The sequence below is a fragment of the Berghia stephanieae genome, chromosome 4 (assembly GCF_034508935.2).
Source record: "Berghia stephanieae isolate SIO BIC M18660-M18661 chromosome 4, UCSD_Bste_1.3, whole genome shotgun sequence".
Lineage (NCBI taxonomy): Eukaryota > Metazoa > Mollusca > Gastropoda > Nudibranchia > Aeolidiidae > Berghia > Berghia stephanieae.
In genome coordinates, this window is record NC_088363.1 from 85,741,340 (window position 1) to 85,753,839 (window position 12,500).

At 36.9% G+C, this 12,500-nt stretch overlaps 2 protein-coding genes across 7 annotated transcripts in view; one reads left to right on the forward strand and one right to left on the reverse strand.

Moving 5' to 3' along the window:
• Positions 1–12,500, reverse strand: part of LOC144971456 (inositol polyphosphate-4-phosphatase type I A-like) — a 239,102-nt gene that overhangs the window by 49,285 nt on the left and 177,317 nt on the right. The window contains exon 1 of one of the 2 annotated variants that reach the window (XM_078912382.1): positions 10,011–10,185. The exons of the other annotated variant lie outside the window; for it this stretch is intronic. The gene's annotated coding sequence lies outside the window, so the exon portion shown is untranslated. Of the gene's footprint in view, positions 1–10,010; positions 10,186–12,500 lie in introns of those variants that run through there. 2 annotated transcript variants of the gene reach the window in all.
• The window catches only part of LOC144971457 (uncharacterized), a 27,673-nt gene that overhangs the window by 533 nt on the left and 14,640 nt on the right, over positions 1–12,500 (forward strand). For 3 of the 5 annotated variants that reach the window (XM_078912385.1, XM_078912386.1, XM_078912383.1), the window contains exons 2-3: positions 6,666–6,770; positions 11,349–11,394. In XM_078912385.1, coding sequence (XP_078768511.1) covers positions 6,666–6,770; positions 11,349–11,394 — 151 coding nt within the window. Of the gene's footprint in view, positions 1–4,077; positions 4,186–6,665; positions 6,771–11,348; positions 11,395–12,500 lie in introns of those variants that run through there. The other 2 variants (XM_078912384.1, XM_078912387.1) reach the window with 2 other exon arrangements.

Sequence of the window (12,500 nt, forward strand, 5' to 3'; positions counted from 1 at the left end):
CACTTTTACACATATCGCCTCGCTTGACTCAAGTGTGAGTGAATTGGTAGCTGACAGAAATGACTAAATTTCAAAGTTTTGGTACAGAAAGGGCGTGTAGCAGGAGAGTTGCAGTTTTGGAAATGGAATTTGGTTCTTTGTTATTGTTTTAAGGCAGCCATTTTAATGATTTGTTCGCACTAAATTATTCAATCAGACTATGAACGTTTAAGGTTACATATAGTTTTGTGTGTTGCTCCGATGTGCGTCTATGTGGTCTAGTGTTATGACAAGCGCTTTCGGATCGGAAAGTCCTGTGTTCCAGCCTTGCTCGGCGCATAGTTGAGTCCTTGGAAAATGCACTTTACTCACATTCTCTCACCGTAATTAGGTGTAATATTAGTGGCTGGTCGTTAACAGCGTTGTCTCTGTCGGGAAAAAATTGCAATTTCATATGTGTTATGTGTTGCTGTTGGCCAAGGAGCCCCTGTAAAGTGCTTTAAGCACGTTTAGTTGATATTGCGCAATATGAAGGCTCGATTTTTTAAAACGATCTATCCGGCTGGCGGATGTTTTGAGTGTTTTACCAAAACACATAGCATCAACATGACGCTGAAGAATTACATTAAACATTGCATGGCGATGATTCGCTTTTATTTATTTTACAGAGATTTTCAAACGGATGTTACTCGTCATCTTCCAATTTTAGGTCTGTAAAACCGTCGACTTCGTATATTCATAGACTGACACTGATTAAAAGATAACGTCAAAATTCAAAGGAAAACAATTCGTGAGTTGTAGTTGTTTGTATTCAATAGTTCAGCCAATGAGATAGTTTGTTTCCTTGAGCTCTACTAATGACAACTCACTAGGCGGTGACTCACCTAAAATTGACATCAAAATACTAGTCCTTGTGTTCGGCTTTTACTATACGAATGCTACTGTTAAACCCAGTGAAAAGTATTTTATTACGTAATTAAAAACTAGAATTACGTGCTTAATGTTTCAATGACCAACATTTAGCGCCAGTGGAAAAATGGCTGACAACTCCTACTTTACCTACTGTATAAATGAATAAGTGAATGAATCGTTTGAGCATGGCAAACACATTTGAATTGGTGCTTTATATTACATGCAATGCTGTTTTTAACAAATTAGCATGGATTTGTTTACCAATAGATTATTTTTATGATGTCAGATTTTTTCCAATGACAGCTACGCTATCTCAATTGACATAGGCATCAAATCTAAACAACGACTTTCAATATTTGGTTATTTCAGACATTTTTTTTTGGTTGGGGGGGGGGGGGGGGGGGGGGGGGCATTATTGGCCTCATCAACCGCTTGATTTTTATTCTCAGATTATTTTGATTAAATACCCATTCTTCATTGGTTGAAAAAAGTGTGCTGTGTTCTCGTTCGACCGTTGGCCTGGTGATATTGTGATGTAGTTCCATGGTAGTCTTTATTAAAGTGAATTATATTCCATATGCGGATTAACTTGAAAAAAATAAAGCAACTATAAAATATGACGCAGTCACCGAGAGAGGCCAGTTCCGAGAGGCTGCTCTTCTGAGTTATTCACATTTAACTCCTTGGGAATCCATAATTTGGGGTCAACATAACCGAAGGCAAAACTCCAACGATAATTCACAGATAAAATTGTTGATGAAAACGTAGAAAATAGTTAAAAGAAGAAGAAGAAGAACAACAACAACAACAACAAAGAAAAAAGAAAAGAAAAACAAAACAAAAAAAACTGACAAACAAACAAACGCTACCAGTAGGTTAAGGTCGAAATGGAAAACATCAAGACGGTGTCGTAATTGTAAGTGATTTGATAAACCAATGTCAAGAGAAGATTGTGTTAACGCCCAACTACCGATTGACACTTCTTTGAAACGATCATTAAAATCAATTAATTTATGAATGAATAATCGAAATTTGGAAGGTTTCCCTAAATAAACACGGGAAATATATCACGCAAAAAATATCAGATTTTATAAAGGCAGGGAGAACATTTTTTAAAAGGAACAATACGACAATGTAGGCCTACGCACAAAAAAAATGTAACTAAGAAAATATGCATTAATATATAAAGTCCCTTGAATGAACGATAAATGGTCTGAGCTGTAACAACTCTTAAATGATCCCCAATTGGATTCAGTAGTCTGATGTCACGCCGCCCGGCAACGGCGGCCATAGAAAATCATTACTTTTTATTCTTCAAGCTGGCTAGAACTTTTCACATGTCTTGTGATCAGAATGTGTAAAAGTCAAAACATGATCAAATTTATGTTATTTTTCCCCTCTGGATACGCTTTTATGCTCGCCGGAGAATATTTCATACGGGCGTCCGCCATTGTTCCAATAGTTTAGAGCCAGTGTTACTAAGTTACCATGCGTCATTAGGAAGGAAGTGACGTTACGACTATTGAATCCTATTGATTTTGTATTAACCTGATAACGGCCATACCTGAAAAAACACGTATTTAAAGATTTGGCCAGAAAATTCATCCTTTAAACGATCGGTTTATATGACCCTCATCTTTTCAAAAACTCTCAAACCTGGGACGTCGCGAAGAAATTGCCATGATGAAAATTTGAAACATTAAGGAAAGCATCAAACGAAATGCATATTTACCATCAATAATATACGTAATCTCATCCGAATTAGCCAAGTGCATACGACATATCTATAGTCTGATTGATAGAATTTAATGATAACTACTGTCATAAAAATGATTGGCTAAAAACAATAACAAAGAGCTTAGTGGCGTTAATTTCGTTATTTCTATATCTAGCTTGTTGTAACTTATCTTAAATCGTCATCAACAAAGCTTCGAGACAACTCGCATGTAATTTTGTTTGGAATTTGTTGTTATTGTTTAACATTTAGTTAGATGATTTTTAGTTATATGACATACTATTTTGACATTGTACCAGCCACATTAGTATGTCGTGAGCCGTCTAAATTAAGCTTTTGTTGTTACTCGAGCAGGCGTTATTGCATCTTTATTGCAATCATCTATTTTTGAGAAAATGACCCTTAACAAAAAAAGGATCATTTTCACGATCACATTTTCAAAGAGCTAAAACTGTTACATCTCATAAACAAGGGCATTCAGAGCAACAAAAAAAAAAAAAAATAATACAATACAAAACAAAACAAAACAAACAAACAAACAAACAAACAACAAACAACAAACAATCAAAAAACAATGTAGATAGAATAATTTATTTGTGAAAAACAGATTTGCGCACGGCAATCAATTTTTTAAAAAAATCTATTGGAATTTTTTGAAAGGAAGAACAGCTGACTATTCGATCTGGCTCATCGGGGCGGTTTGGGTCTTTTCTAAAAAAAATTTAATTACCAATATTCGGCGGTTTTAATCATTCTATATCGTCATTATAGGTTAAAAAACAACATTTATGGTGAAAATTTTTAATTATCTGTGTTGATACCCATTTTGCGACCTAATTTGGGGGTCTGACATCAAAAAATATAACAATCTCGTGGCAAACGTTCCACAAAAACTAATGAAGGAATGACCTCCATATTCTTCACTCTTGTCAACATTGTACCATAGTGTGTCACCATAGAGAGATTTTACGGCTTTAGCATGAAATATTTATTAGAACATTACAAAGTTGAGAATCAAAATGTTATGACAAAATTGATGTTAAAAATTCAGAATTAGGATTATAATTAAAAATTCACATATCTTATCAAAAAAATCTCTCTATGGTGACACAATACATTATCTCTGTGATAACTGGAAAATTTCAGACAATTTCATTGAATAGATTCTGGAAACGTTTGACACAGTATCCCATACCCTTAGAAAAATGACATATTGAGAAAACAGCAAACTAACTTCCCGTTTTTCACACTTTTCTTACTACCTGTACCATTTTCGACTTTGTTTTTCGTGCCTTTATAGTCTACTTTAAGAATTTGGACTTCACTTATATTGTTTCTAGGATAATAAAATATTATTTTCCACCAAAATCTCAAAATCAATTTTTCGAAGGATTTTGCTAATATTTAGACCCAAACCGCCCCTTAACAAGTGCAATCTTCGGTGTTTTGATTCAAGGGATTATAGATACTTCCAGTTTTATGACAAGCTCTCACCACTTGAGATTTGAAAATCGACTGGACTTAGACAAATTACCAGCTTGGAGACTACATAATAAAACGTAAGACCATTTGTCAAGATCCATTTACAAAATATAAATCATGAGACAAACAGGCGAGTTTTAAATTTAGATGTGAAAACTGACATAGAAGGAACGAAATTGACGTCACTCAGCTCTGTGTCATTGTTTTTAGCCAGCCATTTTTATGAGTAACTCGTTGGTGCGTTATATCCCGCTGGCGGATGAATTTTTAAAAACGAAATCAGCATAGCATCCATCATTTGTTGGATTGTTTTCGTGAATTGTGTGATTCAAAACACTTGCGACTATGTGGTCTTGTGGTATGACACTCGCTTTCGGATCGGAAGGTCCTGGATTCGAGCCTCGCTCGGCGCATAGTTGAGTCCTTGGAAAAGGCTCTTTACTCACATTCTCTCACCGTACTCAGGTGTAAAATGAGTACCTGGCCGTTAACAGCGTTGTCTCTGTGGGGAAAATTTGTATTTTCGCCTAAAAGGCGTCATGTCTCGATCTACATGTTTCGTGTTGCTGTTGGCCAGAGACCCTTTGTAAAGCGCTTTGAGCACGTTTAGTGGATATTGCACTATAAAAAAGCTCAAGTTTTTTTGTTTAGTTTTTTTTTTTTTTGGCAATTTGCACGAAAGCATGTAACATGGACATCCCAGGACTGGAAAATGTGTCACGGTTTCTGACGGGAGAACCCAACAACAATAAAAGAATCATTAGACGATTTATTGAACTCGACACGATTGAAGGCGTTATAAATATGCCAAGTCAGATGATATGGAGTGGAATGTCCAATGGGCATGATCTATATTCCCTTTCCATGTGCTCGAGGTCATTGGTCACATTGCAAAGCGTGCTCAAAATGACCCACATAGTGAAAAGTATTCACAGCTTTTGAAAAATCTTACATCGCGATTGGTCATTTTGTTCAGCGTAGAACACGGGTATGTTTACAACTTTTATAAACAAAGCAGTGTGTTTACATTTGTTAAGAAATATGCAATCGTTGGACCTCAACAAATCATGTGATTGATGACTCAGTTGGACGAAAACATGAATATAGATCGCTCCCATTCTGATACAAGGGAACACGACTTTTTCATGGATATTACATGGGATCGTTTCAAATAGATCAACACATGTGTATCTTTTGCATGCATGAATAAAAGAAAGAACACATCGGTGCTCTTTTTCCATGCATGACAGAGCACATTGCCATAGTCTAACGTCGTGAAGGATTTCCAAGAAGAAACAGAATTTCAACATTCTATTAGCATGAAAAAACCCGAAATCAAACAAACAAACAAAACCAAAGAAAAAAAAAACACAGACACACACACAGACACACAAACACAAATACAGAAAGAAAGAAAGAGAGAGAGAGAGAGAAAGAGAGAGAGAGAGAGAAAGAAAGAGAGAGAGAGAGAAAGAAAGAAAGATATATATATATATATATATATATATATATATATATATATATATATATATATATAAGAGAGAGAGAGAGAGAGAGAGGGGGGGGGAGATTCCAGCTCACTTTCTCTCTCTCTCTCTCTCTCTCTCTCTCTCTCTCTCTCTCTCTCTCTCTCTCTCTCTCTCTCTCTCTCTCTCTCTCTCTCTCTCTCGATGTATGTGTGTGAAATAAAGTAGTCCTTCAGAGGCATATATGACCTATGGAGCCAGATCTTATCCCGGTCTCTATATCGCTTTACAGGCAATGCCAATTGCTTGCTGCCCTTTGTATAAGACGATAATCTACCGCACAGTACTGTTTAGTTTTAATAATAGATTCAGCAACCCAATCACTGCTGGGTGGACAGGAAGTTCAGAAATAACAAATAACAAAAACAAACAAAAACCAACAACAATCTACATGACCCCAGGGTCGATTCTACCCCTTTTACTTGTGACGCCAGTGCTGTATCAATCGAGCGTTTGGGACCCCCTCCCTTGTGGTATGACACTCACTTTCGGATCGGAAGGTCCTGGGTTCGAGCCTCGCTCGGCGCATAGTTGAGTCCTTGGAAAAGGCTCTTTGCTTTAATTCTTTCACCGCACTCAGGTGTAAAATGAGTACATATATATAGATAGTATGCGCTTGGCTAAGAAGCTCATAACATTGCCATCCGGAAGTATAAGGGACCAACACACCAAACTATGTGTAACCTTAAACGTTTATAGTCTTGTTATTACAGCTTAGTGAGAATTACTCATAACGTGGGTGGCAAAAAACAATAACAAAGACCCGAGTGACGTCGACTTCATTCTATCTATATTATGGTAAGCTCTATAGATCCTATGTGCTTGGCAAGGAAGCTCATAACATTGCCATCCGGAAGTATAACGGATCAACACACAAAACTGTGTGTATCAATGAACGTTTATAGTTATAGTCAGGTTAATACAGTTCAGTGAGCATTATTCATAAACGCGAATGGCAAAAAACAATAACAAAGACCTGAGTGACGTCATCTTCGAACTATCTATATAAATCAATCTCTACTTTTGTCCAGATGGATTTCATCGAGCTCATGAGAGATGTGTGGATGACAGCAGAGATGAGAAAGCGGGAGGAGGAAGCATGGGCGAGGAAGAAAGAAGAACAGCAATGGCAAAATGTAAGGGGTTATACCATAGAATTAAACGAATGAGAATACGTACGAAGCCTAAAAAGTGTCCACCAATGAAAGCATTCAGCGCCATTTTGTTGTTGGCTGAGAATGTCGTAATTACCATTCATTCGGTATCTATGTCAACATAACGACACAAGAAAAACAACAAACAATATCAAAATCCACAATAAAATGTTTCAGAACTGTTGCGTATATTTATGGCACAACGAAGCTGTCAAAAAATGAAGTTAGAGAATGTGTGTAATCATGTATTATAATAACCTGTAATGTGTTCTCCAACCACCACATCATCTACTACTACAACCACCACCACAGTATCATCACTAACACTACTACTACAACCACCAGCCCCACATCATTATCACTACCACTACTACTACACCACCACCAGCACATCATCATCACTAACACTACTACAATCACCACAACCACATCGTCATCACTACCACTACTACTGCAACCACCACCACCATATCATCATCATTACCACTACTACCACAACCACCACCACCACTACTACTACAACCACCACCACATCACTACCTCAACTACTACAACCACCACCACAATAGCATCACTACCACTACTACTACAACCACCACAACCACATCGTCATCACGACCACTACTACTACAACCACCACCATATCATTACCACTACTACTCAACCTACACTACTACCATTACACTATACTACAACCACACAACACATCGTCATCACTACCACTACTGCTGCAACCACCACTACCACCATAACATCACCATTACAACTACTACTACAACCACCACAACCACATCATCATCACTACCACTACTACTACAACCACCACCACATCATCATCACTATCACTACTACTACAACTACAACCACCACCACATTATCATCACTACCACTACTACTACTGCAACCACCACCACCATATCATCATTGAAATATTTTTTTTAAAAATTGATCTTTATATAGTGCAATATCTACTAAATGTGCTCAAAGCGCTTTACAAGGGGTCCCTGGTCAACATTTAACATATAGGACGGGACATGACGCCTGTTAGGCGATATTACAATTTTTCGGACAAATACAACTCTGTTAACAGCCAGGTACTCATTTTACACCTGAGTACGGTGAGAGAATGTGAGTAAAGAGCCTTTTCCAAGGACTCAACTATGCGCCGAGCGCGAGGCTCGAACCCAGGACCTTCCGATCCGGAAGCGAGTGTCATACTACTAGACCACATAGCCGCATCATTACCACTACTACTACAAACACCACCACCACATCATCATCACGACCACTACTACTACAACCACCACCACCACCATATCATTACCATTACCACTACTACTACAACCACCACCACATCATCATCACTACCACTACTACTACAACTACAATCATCACCACCACCACATCATCATCACTATTACTACTACAACTACAACCACCACCAACACCACATCACCTCACTAACACTCAGTACTACAATCACTACCATTAGGTTTTGGAGCTTTACTTCATTTGAAATAAAGAAACTTCGGAATTGTATTTGGCATTGTGTTTATATATCATAATATAATTCTAATCAGTTATCTATTTAGAACTAGATACTATACAATATGTATGCCAAATACCACCCCAATTCCCCTTTCTTGTGTGCGGGAATTCCTCTTTCGGCATTGAAATTGAGTGTGAGAGAGTCATCACTACACACATAAACAACAGAAACAATTTAAAAACAAGACTATGACACGTAACCACTCACACACGAGGCTATACTATTTATCCTTTTCTCTATATAGAATAGGACAAGACAAACAATAGCTTGACTCTCGCTACACTTCGCATTGATGTTTGTCGTCTCACGAGTTCAACTCTCGGTCGACCTGTCAATATTCCTTTTTGCCTCGGACGTAATCATTAATAGAATATTGTGTGGTTTTGACCGTGAAGAAAACCTTAAGAAGTCACATTTATATCATTTTAGAGAGATCGTTTAGAATAATTTTGAGTTAAACGAGCGAAGCAGCAACTTGTTTTCATGAACGGCCGATCAGCGCTTGTTTACTATAGTAACGCGATTCCCAGCCAACATCAAAATGGCGGATATTTTTCTCATCGAGGCCGCTGGTTGGTTAGCCAATAAGAGCACCGTACAGTTTCCATTGGGTAAATTCCTTGGGTTATACATAATATTATTATCATCGTCGTCATCATCATCATTATTATTATTATTATTATATTATTATTATTATTATTATTATTATTATTATTATTATTATTATTATTATTATTATTATTAATTTATTTTTGTTATTTATTTATTTTTTATTTGTTTTTTTTTTTCGAGCTTGGTATGGTCTTGCGTCTCTTCTCTTTATTCTTAGTATTTTGTCCGTGCCCGAGGTCTTTATGCGAAAGACGGCAGAGGACGGCAGTGCCAGGTCGTCGGAGTCAGTCTCCGGTGTGGGTTAGCCTTTATTCTCGCCAAACTGTATTAACCAGACAATAAACGTTTAAGGTTACACACAGTTTTGCGTGTTGGTCCGTTATATTTACGGATGACAATGTTGTGAGCTTCTTCGCACAGCATCTATTGTTGTTATGACAAGTGTAGTCAAGGTTTACCGTATTTATGTTGCTCAACGTTGAGGGCGGTCTTGGCTATGCGTTTAATAAAAAACCTCATTATAATGTCAGCCAGATATTCCGTACCAATACACAAAATTATGTGTAACCTTAAACGTTTACAGATGCTGTGAGCATATAACGGAAATATAAAGAACCAACACACAAAACTATGTGTAATCTTGAACGTAGACCCGAGTGACGTCAACTCCGTTCAATCTATAGTCTGATTAAAACAGTTTTTAAAACTTGAGATTTTATATAGCGCTATATCCACTAACGTGCGACTATATAGTCTTGTGGTATGACACTCACTTTCGGATCGGAGGGTCCTGGGCTCGAGCCTCGTTTGGCGCATAGTTGAGTCCTTGGAAAAGGCTCTTTACTCACGGCCGTCAACAGCACTATCTTTGTCGAAAAAAATTGTAATATTGTCAACAGACGTCATGTATCGTTCCACTGACCCTTTGTAAAGCGCTTTGAGCACGTTTAGTGAATATCGCACTCGTTAAAAGCTCATTTTTTTAACGTGCTCAAAGCGCTTCACAAATGAGTAATAAGGCAAGGCTTTGGAAAGCAACACAATACAAAACATTATAATACCGTAAGCGTTTCAGGCACGATCCCTTTGTCAAGAAAAAAAAATAATACAATGATTAACTTGAGTTTCCGTGTAGTCTTCTTTTTTGTTTGACGAAAAACAATGGAAGAAATGAAACAGCACAGTGATTAAGTCAATACATAGGCATGAACAAAGAGAGGGTCCTTGGTCTTCAACGAGCCGCCAACACAATTTTCCAAGTGGATAGTGGATATTGGGAAGAATCTCAAGTAGGGTAAAAGTAAAAGAAAGTGAGTACACACTTGTAAGGGCGGGTGTCCACCGCCACGGAAACGACCATAAAACGACCATAAAACGACCAGTTTTTTGTGCAGAAGGAAATTCTGCTCGTATCGTTTCTTTTACCCGTGTCCACCGAGACAGAAACGAAATGGCCCGTTTATTGGCATCCATAGTGTTAGTGGTAGTCGTATAAATAAAATTTTGTACAAATGTGGTGACTTTCTCCATTATTGTGTTATTGAGTTGAAAGATAATAGTTGACCAAATTTGTTATTGTTCGTAATATCTAGGATTTCTGGTGGGAGAATGTTCCATTCTTTCTTTGGCAACACGTTAAAAAGAAGCTGGTTACTTGGTTTTGAAGTTCGTAGAAGAAAATATAGAGTTCTGAGATTGCAAAAGTATAAAAGCGCAGTTTTTTATGGAGTTATAAGAATCGACAGTAAATTGTACCTATTTGTAAATCCAACAAAGGCATGATCATGATCTCTATGTATCGTACCGTTTAAGAGCTAATACGCTTTAAAATTCTATGAATGCTTTTTGTAACTTTCAAGCATCGATAATGTATTTCAAAATTATCTAACCAACATTTATTATTTCGCGAAGTCCCAGGTTAGTGAGTTTTAGCCAAGATGAAGGCCATTTAAATCGATCGATATATGATGGACGACATTCTGCGCAAATCTTTAAATACCTGTTTCTTCGAAGTATGTCAGTAAACCGATTAAAGTCACAGTATTCCTTTTTGCTAAACATTACCAGGGGCGAAGTGTCCGAATGGTTAAGGCATTGTACTGTGATCCGGAAGGTCCCGGGTTCGAACCCCGCTTCAGGCATTTTCATTTTTTCCTTGGGCAAGATTATTAACCCCCAATTTGCTCACTTGTACAACATGGGTGATTCCTGTTGACACCAGACACCTTGTTTGATGGACTATCTATATTCCAACGAGATCTTTTGGTGTCGTTGCGAAAGGGCGTAAATTAAAAATAATAAACATTACCTTAGTATCTTAGTAAGCAAGTTTTAATAAAACGTTGGTAATTTAAAAATAGAGGTTTAGATATTTTTTTCGTTTATTTTAAAAATTCCAGAATGAGAGAGGAGAACAAGGCGGCAAAAAGGCACCTGAAAATTCAGGTAGGTACAGTCTTTTCAGAGTTATAAAGTCATATGTTAGCTTCTCCAATAACACAAAAAGAACCCTTAAGGGCAATCAGACTTTTTATGGACAATTACCAAATTTTATCAAAATCTAATGCTATCGGGCGATGCAATCTCTTACTATGTCTGCAAGTAGTTTAGTTTCTTGCGATCAGGATTTATCTGAAGTAGAAGGAGGAGAATCATATCGTTCAAATCAGAACCTGATCTATCGATAGTATGCGCTTGGCTAAGAAGTTCACAACATTGCCATCTGGAAGTATAACTGGCCAACACACATAACTGTGTGTAATCATGATCGTTTATAGTCTGGTTAATACAGTTCAGTGAGAATTACTCATAAACGCGGATGGCAAAAAGCAATAACAAAGACCTGAGTGACGTCAACTTCGAACTATCTATACGATCAGATTCCTCTGATATTCCAAACACTGATCTCATGCGACAGTTATAAGACTCCTTTTGGACAATATATCTGTTTTTAGCAATGCCACCGTATACTTACACTTTTACATGGTAGAAAAGGAAGTCCATACTTAATTTGATAATATTGAGTATAAAATTGGTATTTCAAATGATTTAAGGGGCGGTTTTGGTCGAATTATTAGGAAAATCCTTCGAAAAATTGATTTGAGATTTTGGTGGAAAATGATATTTTATTATCTTAGAAATAATATAATTGAAGTCCAAATTATTAAAGTAGACTATAAAGGCACGAAAAACAAAGTCGAAAATGGCACAGGTAGTAAGAAGAGTGTGAAAAACGGGAAGCCATTGAAGAGTGTGAAAAACGGGAAGCCATTTTGCTATTTTCTCAATATGTCATTTTTCTAAGGGTATAGGAAACTGTGTCAAACGTTTCTCAGAATCTATTCAATGAAATTGTCTGAAAATTTCCACAGTTATCACAGAGATAATGTATTATGTCACATCAGAGAGATTTTTTTTGATAAGATATGTGAATTTTGAATTATAATCCTAATTCTGAATTTTTAAGGTCAATTTTGTCATAACATTTTGATTCTCAAATTTGTAATGTTCTAATAAAAATTCCATAAGCTAAAGCCGTAAAATCTCTCTGT